The 14,677-nt window shown below is 47.1% G+C and overlaps 1 protein-coding gene across 3 annotated transcripts in view; it reads left to right on the top strand.

The window, feature by feature from the left end:
• Positions 1-14,677, top strand: part of LOC143181771 (uncharacterized) — a 47,158-nt gene that overhangs the window by 24,450 nt on the left and 8,031 nt on the right. For all 3 annotated transcript variants that reach the window (XM_076382362.1, XM_076382363.1, XM_076382361.1), the window contains 2 exons: positions 4,890-4,980; positions 5,815-5,938. In XM_076382362.1, the coding sequence (XP_076238477.1) occupies positions 4,890-4,980; positions 5,815-5,938 (215 nt within the window). The remainder of the gene's footprint in view (positions 1-4,889; positions 4,981-5,814; positions 5,939-14,677) is intronic.

Below are 14,677 nucleotides of genomic sequence, written 5' to 3'. Positions count from 1 at the left end.
CCTTGGGACAGCATACACACGGGCCACTGTGTAACGACGTGGCGACTGGCCCACCCTCCGTAACACTTCGCGCCTTTCCATTTGCCCGATGTAAACTCCTTACCCCCTTTCTCTAGACCCTGGCGACGAGGCTGGTCCAGCTGAACGAAATTTCAACGAGTTGGAGGTCGCAGGGACAGATGCAGGGGGTGAAAAGTGGGTAGAACAAACAGAATGAGAGGAATCGGTGAATGGATACAATATTAGAGACTCTTTGCATACAAGATTTGATATTCTTTAGATTTTATTTAAGGAAATAAAGGAGAAACAGTGAATAAGTCAGACGTCTCCTTTATAGTACGCTTATACTACTTAAATTTCGCAAAATCGTTGCCAAATGTATTCTAAACTAAATTTTCTTCTTATATTGCGACGTTTTCTTCGTCCTCGCTGTGCAGGGTGTAATTTCTGTCTTGTTTGATCCCTGGAAAGCAACACAAAAGGCCTGCAGACAAAGAGTTAACGTGGCTGGCTGTCGACAGCGTTAAACGTAATTTGACAGGGGTTCGATCGGGGCCTGGTCAGAGGCGGCATCGTTCAGGATTAGAATATCAATTATCGAAGGAACACGGGGCAGTCGGGTTCGAGGAGGTTCTATTAGTCGCGAGAGCAGCGTGGCAAGGCCACGGGTTTAAGGTCTTAACAGCTACTAAAGCAAAGGCTTTTTCTGTCTCGCTCTTAAGCACGGAAAACAAGCCGTGTTAGACGAAGGGGTGTATTGAGGGCCGCCATTGGCTATCCACGCTCCTTTATTGCCGGTTGCCTGGTAACCAGCCTGCCACCAACACACACCGATGGCAACCACCCCTGTGTAACCACCCTGAGCCCGACAGCAACGCGCACACCCTCGCTCCGAAGCAGCAACCACCACCACCGTCTCTCCGCCACCCTCTCCGCGATGCTCCGCGAGTCACACGCACACAGCCCTGCGTTCCCCCCTCTGCGCGTGTGTGCACGCACACGTGCCAGGTGTGGGTGCGTGGGGATGTGCGATGGAATCTTGGTGTAATCGGCGGAGGAGGGGTAGCCTCGTGTGTGCACGAAACAACCCTGTCTGAGTGAATATACACTGCATGGCGCGAATATACTTAGCGAGGAAACTACCACTGTTTTCGCGCGGGAGGGTGCTTCGAGGGCCTCCTGCCACTCCGATTCTCTCTGTGTGCACAGAGTGTCTACGCTCCTGGCCGAGTAGATCAAGTTTCCGCCGAAGCTGCTGGATTTCCTTTTATCGGCGATCTCGCGGCGCGGGGACACTTTCGTGATGATCAGGGGATGGGGGTGAAGTTGTTCTGGGGGATGAAGTTGTTCTCAGTCGCGCCTGGGGTATATCTTTGTGTCTGAAATGGGAGACTCCTGACTCCGCTGAAGACACTTTTCGACACTATCTCTCGGCAGTCTTCGCTCTCGTTTTCAGTCGCCAAGGACATGTCCAATTGACTGCTTCGGATGTCTCCCATTGAATCCAATAGAGCCAAGACGCAGGACCATAATCTCGGCCGATGAGATTAAAAACAATTGCCTCTGAAGTGGCTACGAGCACAAACACGTCTCCCCAGCGGAGTCTCAAGGGAGGTCGTGACATCCCATGATAGTCGAGGGCACTAGGAACGGATTAGATTCAGGACGAATTAGAGGAGAGAGACGGGCGCCCCGAATTCATCGGGTCTCGAGGGCAAACGCGTCCCTGCTGGTCCCTGTAATAGTTAACTGGATTTGATTAATCGATTCGGTCGAGGTCTCTTACTTAGCCATCGCGACGCTTCCTGTCGCCTCTAATATCGATCATTCTCACGCAAAGGACTCGCTGCCGCGAAAACAAATCACCTTCAACTGAATTATGCTTCTTGGAAGACTAGTATGCAGTAGAACTTCGATTAATCAGACTCGCAATATTCAGAATTTCTGTAATTTAGTATTGTGTATATTGAATATACAGTAATACAAACTGAGTTGGTGAGTTAAAGAGCAAGGTTGCCACAAAAAGTCTCTTTTTAGATATAGTGGGACAGATTGGTAGGTGGAGGAAGAAATAAGAAGTAATTCATGTTTTACTGTACTGTATTGCTAAGATCTAAGGTCTAGGCCTATGCCAATTAGGCACTCGTTGTTCTTTCTCCTAGGTTTAAATTGTTCTCACTGTATGCAAGAAGTAATTCACTTGGCAAACCTGGGTACAAGTCCAAAAATCACATTTCTAATATTGAATCACTGAAATTTCTACGAATATTGAAGCTTCTACTATTTATTATTCATCCCGAATCTTAGAAAATAATTTAAAACCAGAGGCACGTATTGTCTGAATTTTCCTTGGGCGATTAGCTCTCGCAGCCACTCGTGTCCACATTCTCCTCGCGGCAAGACGATTGGTTCGAGGCTTAGCGCGAAAGAAGGGCACTTAAAAACGGCGGGAGCAGGAAGCAGCGATACGACGGGGGTGGCTTCAAAGAGGCCTCTTCTACAATCTTGCGAAACAATGCATCACGCGAGTTTGGTGCACAGTGTCTTGAACTGAGCTTGCTCGAACCTCAAATATTTATTCTGCATCCGAGACTGGCGTCCCTGGCGTCTGGCGAGGAATCGTTCCGCCACTTCCCTCGCTGAATGATGATGTGGGACAGCTAGAAAAAAATTGATGGGGCTTGCTGACGTAAATAGAGCAAAACTTCTTTGAGCGAAAGGCTCGGCATACAGGGCAAGGTGCATATTCTAAGAAGAGACGGTGGATGAAATTATGAAGTCGAGGCGCTAGAAATTTCCTTGAATCGACTGAATGCCAGCGACGCTTCCTCATTAAGCAAGGGGAAACACTTTTCCACCCCCTGGCGCGAGTTAAGGGCAGAAGAAGCACGAACTGGATAGTTTTTGGTTAAGTAATCGTGATCCCTGAAATCCAAGACAGAATATTAGGTTAATAACCTAGTAATTAAGCCACGTGGAGGGAAGAGCAGTGTCTGCAGAGCCAGCAACAATATCTTTCGGAGTTTTTCTGCCCCTTTCAGCCTAACAGATGGCAACACCTTCCTTTGACTTCGCAGAAGCGGTAAAATGCAACGCGTATGGAAGCAAGAGCGCAGAAAGAACACACAGGAGGAACAAGAAGGAATTAACAATGCTTTTGAAAAGACGCCTTCACTATTTTCGCGCGTCGTCTGCCCCAGGTTCACGTCGCCAAGTTGCTCGCCTCAGAATTCGTCAGAGTTTCCCTTTTTCCTTTCGATGCTCACGCGTTCGGAAAACTAGCTTTGACTGCGCCGCGCACACCTGAGGAACTCTGTTTCACCGCGCTTCTCTATGGCAATTTGAGCCTGAAATTTATCACGGTTGCCACACTCGGGAAATCATTTCTGAAACGCGCTAAAACATCGACGCAAAAGCGCAAAGTGTTTCTCAAAGAGCGTCAAAGAGGGATCGGTAAAAACGCTGGCCTTTGGCACTCGGAACACAAGGAAACACGCGTGGAAAGTTGTAATTGCGAGGGAATTCTGGAAATTCCTCAAAGCCCCGGGACCAAATCGTTCCTCACTTTCTTCACCATCGCGGAGCTTTCGCGCTTTCGTGGCTGTCAGCGAGTAGTGTCAAGCGCAGGGCTTGGGAAATAATTTCCTGGGAAAGAAATAGGACGATAGGAAGAGGGACGAAGGGTGGAGCCTCCAGCGCGTGCTCCTGTGACGTCAGCAGTGCGTTTCGGGCACCAATTAGTCGAAGGACACATATAATTGGGATTAAGCTCTTAATTAATAGTTAATTAGCCGGGAGTAGTGGCGGGAGCGGCGGCTGCCACCGACAACTGTAGTAACGAGTTAGCCCTGGGGGTGAGAGGGTGGGTTTTCATTGTGGAAGCAGCGCGCGCCACCGGGGCCGATTTTCGCTCGTTAATTCAAAATTAATTTATAATTGATAATTATTTCCGGACCATGGGTCCTGTCCGCCAGCCCGCTCGGCGAGCCTTTCTAATTTCCTGGCTCTTCTGCTCGCGGAAAATTACCATTTACCCTGGCAGCAACCTCGTGCCCGCGCTCGCTGCGCGTCGACCCATCGCCAATGAGTTTGGGAAAATAAAAAAGGGGGAAAACTGTTCCTTTCCTCCTCGCGAGTCCCTCGAGTATTCCGCTACTCTTCTGCTTGTTTCCTAATTGGGAGCCTGGATTTTTCGAGCGGAAATTCGCGCAGCTGACTGGGCACCAGGCTTTTCGTTAACCTTTTCTATCCTGGAGGGTTTCCCTCCTTTTTTATATTTTTTAGAGTGGCTTTTGGAAAGCTGAATTTCCATTTTCTTGTATTTTATTTATTCAAACTTGAAGATATCTATTTTATGTCCATACCTGAACGTCTTACGACTTAATTTGAGCTCTCGAAGATGTCTTCTAGACACTTTTAGTATTCCACTGTATGTTTTAATGTCCTACGCTATACGTGATAATTCTACTGAACGAAGGGGTTGAAAAGTTTCCATGCTCTGCGCTAAATATTAACGAAGGGAGATCGACGAGGAACGTACGGTCCGTGGAAATGCTTGTTCGACGTAATTTGCACGGATATGCGTGCTCTCAATTCATTGGCAAGTCAGGTATAATGGGTAATTTGATCCGCTGCGTGGGTGCACGTCGCTCCAACAAAGCAGGCTTGTATAATTATCAATTGCGATCGGTGCTATGAAATAATGAGCCTCGAGGCCCATAGACCACCAATGAGGGTTGTTACTTGTGAATTTTTTGACTAAAACCTCGTCAGATACCTGGGAAAATAAACTCCATCAAAATAAGAAAATGTACAGGGCAAATGTTTTAGAGAATATTAGACACATATTCTCTTGGGCAATTTTACTAACAAAAATATCATTGTTGCAGGTGTGGGCCACAACATAGACTCAGGGAAAGACTTCACAGTAGACGGTCTCTCGGGCTTCAGCAAAAAGAAGAAGAAGAAACGTCGTCATAGGTGAGTATCTTGCGCGAACCTCAGCCGCGAGTATCGGTTGCGATTTTCTTGAGGAAAATACGGTCATTAATTCGCGATTCCTGGGCCGTGGAAGAATTTCGAGCATCCAGGCGCGATATCTGGGCGAATAATTAATAATCGCTAGGAAAATTATGGGACGAAACGTCGAGAAGCACTCTTGCCCGCTTTCTCTTAATCACCAGCGCGTTGGCGTAGTTTCGGTAATGATAAAATTCACTTGCAACGAGTGTATATCATTTTGGACTTTTCATCGTGCGTAATCGACGAATTCTCCCCCGAGTTTTCGGCTATTTTGAAGCGACAGATAGTACGAATGCAATCACTGTTCACCGATAATTGCGTGCCAGACGGACGAATTCAGGCTTAAATTGCTCGTTAAAAAATATAATTATCGCGCGAAATCGATTCCATTGAAACGCCTGGCCTGGCGATGCATTGTCGGCTTTAAAGATTAAAAATTGGAGCGACGCCATCAAACTGAGAAACGAAAGGCTGTTTTAGCCGTAGAATGACCACGGGCGAATCAAAATTTGCCGCAGTGCGGCTGTCTGCTTGTAAATTCCATTCAATCTGTGAAAAATTATGGACGAGAGCTTGCGTTTTAAATAACCACTGCATTCATGCCTGAAATTTTAATTTATCTGTCGGTGATCAGTCAATGGACCCTCGTGCAAGTGATGAAACCTTGGAAAGGGGAAAACAAGTAGTATAAATGAGAAATTGAGCGGCCCATGGCGTTTCTCCGAGTGTAGGCTAGGTTTAAGGGAAAAGCTGTAATGGCATATAACTAGGTTCATACGGTTGTTGCTCCAGGACGATCTTCACGTCGCAACAGCTGGAGGAGTTGGAGGCCGCCTTCAAGGAAGCCCATTATCCCGACGTCTATGCTCGCGAGATGCTCAGCCTTCGAACCGATCTGCCCGAAGACAGGATACAGGTGAGCGAAAATAAAAAGATCTATGGAAACCTGACCTCTGACCTGCGAGAATCACTCGATATCCTGCTTGTGAAATTCGCGACACAAGGATATCGAGTTCCTCTGGGTTCCAGGATGCCTATCGATCCTGCGACCAAAGGACACTTTCCTTCGCTCGTTGAGTCTTTCAGCTACTAAGTTTCGGGATATTAATTTGCTAATTAAATGGGCTCATTTTCTTCTCTTTTCCTAATTTCAGTATTTGAAGTCTCAATGAAGTTCATCTTAGCTTATTATTATTGAGACAAATAGACTTGGGTTAGTCTGGCTCCGAGGAACAGAATTGTAAAATGTACATAAAATATTATTTAGGTACTCAGTCTAGGTTACATTTTCCAGTAAATTTCTCTAATGTCCTGCTATTAAATATACGAATTCTCTCAAAAGTATTCTCTCAACGAGGTAAGAACATATGCCCAAGGTTCCCACACTGAATGGTAATTGTAACTACAATTCACCCTTGTTTTTGATTAATCCTAGCCTCTGGTAATCATAAAATTTCCATCGCTACATGATTCATATCTCCCTCTTCCTCGCTACATTTGCATTTCGAGTTACTAACAATGTGATATGAACAAGAGAATGGGCCCATTTCGTAGCAGAAAATCGAGAGTGGCTGCGAGTGCATTGTGCAGGTGAAACAATGCAATGTTTTTCCCCCGATTGTTGCTAACGTGGAAATGTCAGAAAGATGCATAACAGGGTTTCCCCAGCTCATTTTTCGCCGCGTTGAAGCCTTTGTCCGCGGACAAAGTGGGCGGACATTTTGCCAGCGCGAGGCTCGAAGTGTAATTCGCTATTCGGAACCGCAATCCGCGTTGCCGGCAATTTTGGTCGTTAACGAGAATTAATAACGTTACGCGCGCTCTTTGAGAATTTAAAGCGCTGCTCGTCACGATCGCGCGGCATGTCTGCCGCGAGCATAAAGCTTTAATTTAATTTCGCGCAATTAAAATGCGCCTCGTTCTTTCGCCGATAATTTGGCCCTAGAATTATGCGGCTGCTCTTTGCAAACAGAGATTCAACGCGCACTTACTCGTTAAAGAGAATCATTATCAATTAGCGAGTGTTTGTTAATCCCCCATAAACGAACGAATAATTAATCCCCACCTGGTGGGGCAGGTTATCAGAGATAGGAACCCAATGTTCTTGCAATAGCTCCAAGATTGCACGCCCTGTTCTCACGCAAGAAGCAGAGGCTCCCAGATTATGGAATCTTCCCTCGACTCAGAGTGCCTTCGAGCAGAGAAAAATATAGAGTATTTGCAATTTTCTCTGAGGAAAATTTGTGCAGGATCGTCATGGTAGTTAGAGGAAAATTTCAGTCTTAGTTCAGCAAATAAAAAGAAGGCGATTCTGTGAAGGAGCTGTCTCCTGAATACCAGTACTCTACAAGTATAATTGTAATAAAATTTGCAGGATTGCTCTTCCACAAAATATCCTGAAAAAAGGAATAGATGGAAACAAGGAAATGTTCCTTCTGTATTTTTTTTTCCTAAGCAAAGTGCAGCGTCTTGAAGGCCACAGATTCCTTCCAGAGTATCACAATCATCGTCAGGACGAGCCCTCGCTCCACCCCCATCCGCGATACACCTGATTCCACGAGGATTAGAGGGTATCGACGCCGCGGATGAACCAGTGAAAGAACAGTCGCTGATGAAACGGGCAGAGGTGGTTCGTTGTCCAGGGGGTGGAGAGTGGCAGGACCAAAAGGCGCGGCCATAAAAGGGAGAATTTTCCCGGGCTGACGGTTAGTTACCGCGGGCCAGTGGAGTACTAGCCTGAGATAGGTTTCCGCATGGCGGACCCGGGACAAGCTTCCTCCTTCCCTTCCCTCCCTCTGCGATTCACGCTTCAGCCCTCTGCCTCGTTCCTCTCGTCTCTTGGACCAACACTGCTGTGTCCCTCCTCGAGCTCGTGTGGTCCGAGTTTACACGCTGGGATCGAGGAAACAGTGAGACCAGAGATGGACTTAGACTTATCACCTGAGAGAATATTCCTTGAGAAAAGTACCCATGAGAAGTCTCCTGAAAAACACTTGGAGCAATGCTTTCCAAGGGCCTTCTCAGTAGATTTAGGATGACTTAAGGGGAAACAGAAGGTGCAGGACAGACAGAGGGATAAGAAAAAAATTCGAAAAAATTTCGAATATTCAAAGTGTCTCTCAGGCTTGCAGTTGTCTTAGTTGCAATAACAATAGAATATAATAAAACAGCAGAGTGGAATATCAGTACTCTGCTGAAGAAAATGAAATCAGCTGTCGAAAAAATACTTCAGGTTTGGATCTCATGGTACCTCCGATACATTTCTTCAAATTTCTCTGCATATTGTTTTCAGTATCCCTCCTCCCTCTAGGGTACTTAATACCAGTCTGTGTACGAACGCCTAATCTACTGTTGTCTCGATACCCGGTAAGGAGTAAGAGAATTAGGAATCGCTCAGGGGGAGACAGTGGTAAAAGTAGCCGATGTAGAAGACATTAGGGGGTAGTAGAGTCTGAGCGATGGGGGTGAGAGAGGCAGAGCCGCGAGAGGGAGCGAGAAAGGGGCGAGAGGAGGGAGGGGGTAGGTACGGTCGAGTCTCGCGCTTCACGGGGTTGTTGAAGCTTCGTGGCTGAAGCGTGCAGGCGCGTACACACGGGGAAGGAGAGAGAGTAGCGGCGTGAAACGACAAAGCGGCCATTGCAGGATGGGTGCGGTCCCGCGGGCCAATCAGAGAGACGAGTCGCGGACCGGTCGGCCAATCAGACCGCGCCTTCCACCCGTCTTTTGTTTCTAAATTTGCGCGCGCGGCGGGGACACAATATAACGAGCGCGGGACGAAAAGAGGGGTTGGTAATCGTTAACGCTGGATATTTTTGTGTGGGAGTGCCGCTTTCTTCGTCTTTTCTCTCGCCACCTTCGCTCCCCACCGACACCCACGCCCTCCTCTCCCTCCTCCCAGCCTCTCCTCGCCACCACTCGCCTCCACTCGCCTCCACTCGCCTCTCAGCCCCTCTTCCTCCTCTCTGTCTGACTCGTTACGTCGCGAATCTCCTTCCGCGCGTCTCCATCGAGCTTCTTCGTCCCTTGCTCTGTTCCTGCCATTTCCGCGACGACTACGACCCCCTATTCCTTTCCTAATTTCTTTGTACCTCCTTTCTGCTCTTTGTTCCGCGCGCTTTTTTGTCTCCCGCGAGCGCCCATGCACAGGGGCTGGACGAACAGCGCCATGGACAGTTTTCATATCGATTAGGAGCATTTTGCAGGAGACGGATGCGCTTCCACAGTGCTCGCGCAATTTTGGTAATCGCTGAGGTGCTCTTTGGCGAATTCCAGCGGGGCTGGGAATTTTTCAGAGACCTCTGCTGGGATTCTCGAACCAAACAGGCTTTCGGATTTTTGGAACCTCTGAGGGACCTTTAAATATTTATTTTTTTACTCCTTCGTGTCACTGTGAGAATTCTAGTGGTCCCTTGGTTTAGAGAAGCAGCAATCTGGAGGAAGAAAATGGTCATACAGGTCTTGCAAAACATTCTACAGTTGGTTCAAGCAAGGTAGACTTCTGTAGGATCTGTTATGGACCTACAATATCGCTCATGAGTATTCGAAGAAGACACAAATTTGGAAAATTACAGATTTATTGGTAGCAACTGATATTTTCTGCTTATACTGATGAAAAATACAATTACTGTAATTATTTTATACTTCATTTTAAGAAATAACAGAAATACAAAGCAAATGTAAGAAATATACATCAGTTACTACAAAGAAATCTGTATTTTTCTCAACGTGTGACAGAGCCCAAATAATTATGAGTGATACTGTATATAAAATTAACAAAAGTAGCTTGACTGGAGGAAGACCAACTGTGTTGCATCTACAACCTCGATTCTCACTGATTCTATTAGACTCAGACCGATTAGAATCCTTCTGTAAATTGTAGAAGAGGCCTCAGTAACTTCAGCTTAACCTATTCTTTTTTCCCCTAGCCTTGTCTCTGGTTTCCAAATGTCTAACATCTGGATTTTGAGTTTCTCTCACATTTCTGGCACTCATCGTCAGCCTGACTTGCCAAGAGTCCCAAACTCAGGCACAGAAGCTCGAGACCCGAAGTGCCTCGAGCCACAACGAGTCGTTAACATAGAAATTTTGAAAGGGTGAACCGGAAAGGGCTGTTTCCGCTATCAAATGAAATTACCGCCTCCAGTGGGCGGTTTGACAGCGCGCCGACTGTCAGGCCTGACGCGCTGAGGTGTTATTACTTGATTAAATGAACGGGTCTCGTCAGAGCGATGCGGTCCGAGCGAATTAATTAGTCACGCCCATTGAATTCGCCGCAAGCTGTATCAACATGTGCACTATCGTCCCTGTGTATCTCTCCAAGGCCCGTTTCCAAATCCACGGCAGCTCGCTCTAGCAAAGGGATACAAAGAAATCTGTCTCTGACGAGGCACGGGCTGATTTTTGATATTGAGAGGCTTTCTCATTTCGAGGGGGACAAAGACGCGGAAAACGAAGCGTCTCAGGGAGGGAAAGAAGGAAGGGGTGCCTGCTTCAAGGGAAAAGACAGTACAAAGGATATTTCTTGGTCCTCCAGCCGCGACAGAATGAAAAGCTTCCAGAGCAGAGCCAGTCTCTTTAATATTCACTAGTGACGCGATACAGGCTGCCAAAATAAGCAAAAGTGAAATTGTTCTATAGTCTACGAGGCTTCGATTAAATTCCCCTGTTGTCATCCAATCAATCTTCCTCCTCCAACTTCGTTGCGTCATTTTATGGGACTGGTCGGTAACGTGTGGCACGCCCAGTGGTGACAATTTCTGAAAAGAAAGGTCGCTACGCTCCCGCAGCGAAGTTAATCGAAATGTCTTCGACAGACGTCCGCTCGCCGCTCGCGTAATTGCGCGCGAGATTCACGCGTGTCCTGATACAATTACCCCATAACCACTTTGACTATGGACTTGGACACTTTTCTTGCTAGAGCACGTAATTGAATCTAAAGCTCATCCTGAGGGCTACAGCGATAATTCCAACAACAACTACCTAAAGCATAGTAGTGTACATACCACCATCTTGGGAGCCTTCTGGAAATACTTTTTATTTTGAACTTTGAGTCACTGGTTTGTTAAGGGATGCAGTCCTGCCACTAAAACTTGTAGAGGTCTTCAGAATTATTATTATTATTATTATTAAAAGTTGCAGCAGCGTTCCCTGTATTCTTCCTGAAGGAAGCTCGACAGAAGGGCGAGCACGATTTCCGAATCCACCCCATAGAGTCTGAATGGGAAGGAGCAGAGACCGATCGACTTGACTACTCGTTATCGCGATCGCTCTCGTGCTCGAAATGAGGCTGCGTCTGATTGGCGCGCGGAATCGCGCACAAACGGACGTAATTTCGGCGGTCGGAGGGTTACGGCTTCTTATGGGGGTGCGAAAATTACAGGCTGCCTCGCCACACGTCCTTCCAACGAGATCGATATATATATATAGACATATAATACCCTGGAGGGAGTTTTCTCACCTCGCCGAATGTTTTCGATAAAATGACACCACGAATTGCCATTCAATTACTCTTTCATTTTCGCCACGCCGTGGACATGTGCGGACGCTTGATAAATCGTGGGTTGAGCTCGAAATAAATCGTACGGGGGTCCTTTCACCCGTGACTCCTGACGCCAGTCGTGTTTCAGATATGCGATTTTAATTCGATAATGCATGGGTTGGGCCTGGTTCAGGATGGAGTCACTCTCACAAGGGAAGGTCCCCAAGTCGTCGACTCCAATTATAATCTGCTTTTGGAGAGTGGTAGTACCCAGACTCCTAATACTATTTACGAAATACCAGCTGTAATTATTAAATAATTTCGAAAATACAGCAATCCAGTTTGGTACCTTGCACTTTGAATTCCTCATATCTTCAGGTCTATTTAATATCTGCACCTAGTATTTTACATATACCATTAACAGTCTGGATACAGCCTCTCTGCAAAGGGACATTAAAATTGGAGTCCACGACTTGGGGTGTCCTCTTGTCAGTCGAAGCTATCGGGGTAATGAGGCCCAGGGACTCCCACGGGCTCGTTCGAAAAAACAACACGTATCCAGCCGGTAAGCGGCCCATTAGCGAAGAATTTCGACGTGGATCGCAGAGTCGACTCGAATAGGAGAGAGATGGATAGGATGGAAAGTCGGCTGGCGAGGAAAAAAGTGACTTGAAGTAGCGAGGAACGACTCGCGAGTCGCAAGTCATCCAGGGCCCTCTAGAGGGTTCTCAGCCTGCTTCCACGTACACGGGCCCTGACAAAGGTTCCTCTGAAGGAAGCCCCCTTCCTGACAACAGGGCCCCATTGTCAGGCCCCGTTTCAGTCCAGGCGCCATTGAGGATTCGTTAGAACGGACTGCCAGGTAGGACTTGCGTGAGCCACATCGCGCCTTCGACGTTTCCTCTCGATCCTGCACTATCATCCTCCGCTGCCCTGCTCGATACGGTTCATAGCTCTGTAATTAGGACGCAGAGAGGTCAGATCGACGTTTCCTGGAACACAGAATCCAGGTTGAAGAAAACGCAAGCATAGAGCAAAAACCAATTCCATTAAACTCATCGACAGACAGTTTAGTATGCTTTAATTTGATCAATGAAGAATTTCTGAAGAAACTGTTTCTCTTCCTGTATCTACCTAATTTAAAAGTATCTAATATCTGTCCTTTTGTATAAAAAGTTCGCCAACCCCTGAGGTTAACACGAAAGTCTCTTGGAAAGGGAATAATTCAAGCATTTCATGAACTACAAGCTCAAGAGCAGGAAACGTTCCAGAAACGCATCAGCATCGCGACAGACTTCGTTAACGAAGCTTGCAACGTTAACAATGATGTTCGAAACGCGGGACTTCGAGGGAAGAAAAATTGCAACAACGTTCGCGGCTGAAGTGCCACAAGAAAGTAGTATAAACGAACGTTTCTCCGCGTGCTCGTTCATTAATACGTGAGTTGCCGCGTGGTTGATCCCGGAAGAACAACTCGTTGCGCCCAACAAAATGGCGTTCCCTCCGTGAATTTCCGAGGAGAGACTGGCTGGCAGCCGAAGCGTCGCTCGTAAAACAGGATGAGAGGCTCATTCGAACTTGATCTCCTTCGAAGATCCTCTATTCGTCGATTGCTCTCGTCAAATGCACCCTGTGGAAACAGTCCACTGCCTCTGAATTATGTGGAAGATTGACCTCCTGTAAGGGAAGACAAGCCAGAAGACACAGAAAACGAAATGACTGAAATTCTTGAAGCTTCACAGTAAAAATGTCCCCTCAAAATTCTCTTTCCATTTTACTGTGGCTCCTGCCCAGTCCCCGGGAGTCTGCGAAAGTCGCAAAGAAGCTCTCCGACGCGAGCGTCTTCGGGCGACGCGAGGACAAAGGGGAAAATTAAGCGCGGGACTCGAGGAGGAAAGTAATCGCTGAAATGAAGCATAATCCCCGCGGCATTACGAATTTTCATTTTTAATTCTCTGGCAAGAAGAGCGCATTAACCAGCGACAGGAACAAAACCATCTTCCCCACTCGTGGCGACCAAAATGGCTCGCGACAATAACGCAGCTCGGTCCATAGTGGACGAGGATTCGAGGGTCCTGGGCCAGTCGTTTGGAGGGGTGGCAGAGGGTGGGCAGCAAGTTTGGCTCGTTTCGAGGGTATAATCTAGCCGGCGGAGGGAAGAAAGTAACGAGGAATCGAGTTACGTTCTCCACCCTCCCTCCTCAGCCCCCTCTTCGATCTCTGCTCGAGCCCTCCGTCCAGCTAGAAGACTCCTGCAAAGAAGCTCGGCTAAGAAAGGGTAATGGCGCGGAAACGGCTCAAATGACCCGCGAATTTCCCGCGGACGAGACTTCCTTACTACTTGTGTTTATGTTTAATAGGCAGCTCGGCGTCGTAAGTCGACGAGAATTATACGCCACGGTATTACCATTCACACGGCGAATTTATGGTAATTTTCGACTCGAATACGCTGATAGTCTCTTAGTCTCTTCCAGCGCGGCACACTGGAAACGATTCTCCACTTGTTCGATCGTCCATACTGTCTGGAATCTGCATACGGTGCTCGATGGACCGCTAGAAAGTGACTTCTTCTTAAACGATATGCCGAGGAAAGGGGAAAATTGCAGTTTGGAAGTCAGACAGCGCTCGAGATAGAGTCGAGCTCCACCCCCGCGATCTCTTATTTTTCACCGCCTTGGGAACTTGTTACTTCGCTTCTTTTTCAGTCAGCAGACTCTGTCTTTGGGATTATCGACCTACTATTTAGCGAGGAGTATTCAATGGTCTGTTATTTCAGTTCCAATGGATCCCTTCGATGTTTTTAGGACACGACAGGTGGATACGATTATAGAACTAAGGACTTCAGTTCGAGAGGCTAGGGAAGACGTTAGCACGCTCTGAAAGCCGCGCTAACGCTGAGTAAACAGCCTCGAGCCCTCAAATTAGCTCCTCTCGATCAGGTAAAATAAATATTTTCGCCTGGGTCCATCCTTAAACGATCGTGAAAATTTTCTTATTATTATTCAGGGGTAGAAGTAAAAAACCCTCGACAAACCCTTTCAGTCGATATTAAAATTGAAAATTCAGGTTCTCAGATCTTCAAAATGAAGATGCACCTAAGCGACAAATTTCGCCCAACAAATACTCATAGTATTTAATTAGACTTTGTTCTCTGGTCAGGACATTTGGTAGGAGAGT

The sequence above is a fragment of the Calliopsis andreniformis genome, chromosome 7 (assembly GCF_051401765.1).
Source record: "Calliopsis andreniformis isolate RMS-2024a chromosome 7, iyCalAndr_principal, whole genome shotgun sequence".
Taxonomy (NCBI): domain Eukaryota; kingdom Metazoa; phylum Arthropoda; class Insecta; order Hymenoptera; family Andrenidae; genus Calliopsis; species Calliopsis andreniformis.
This window is presented reverse-complemented; position numbering and strand designations above follow the sequence as displayed.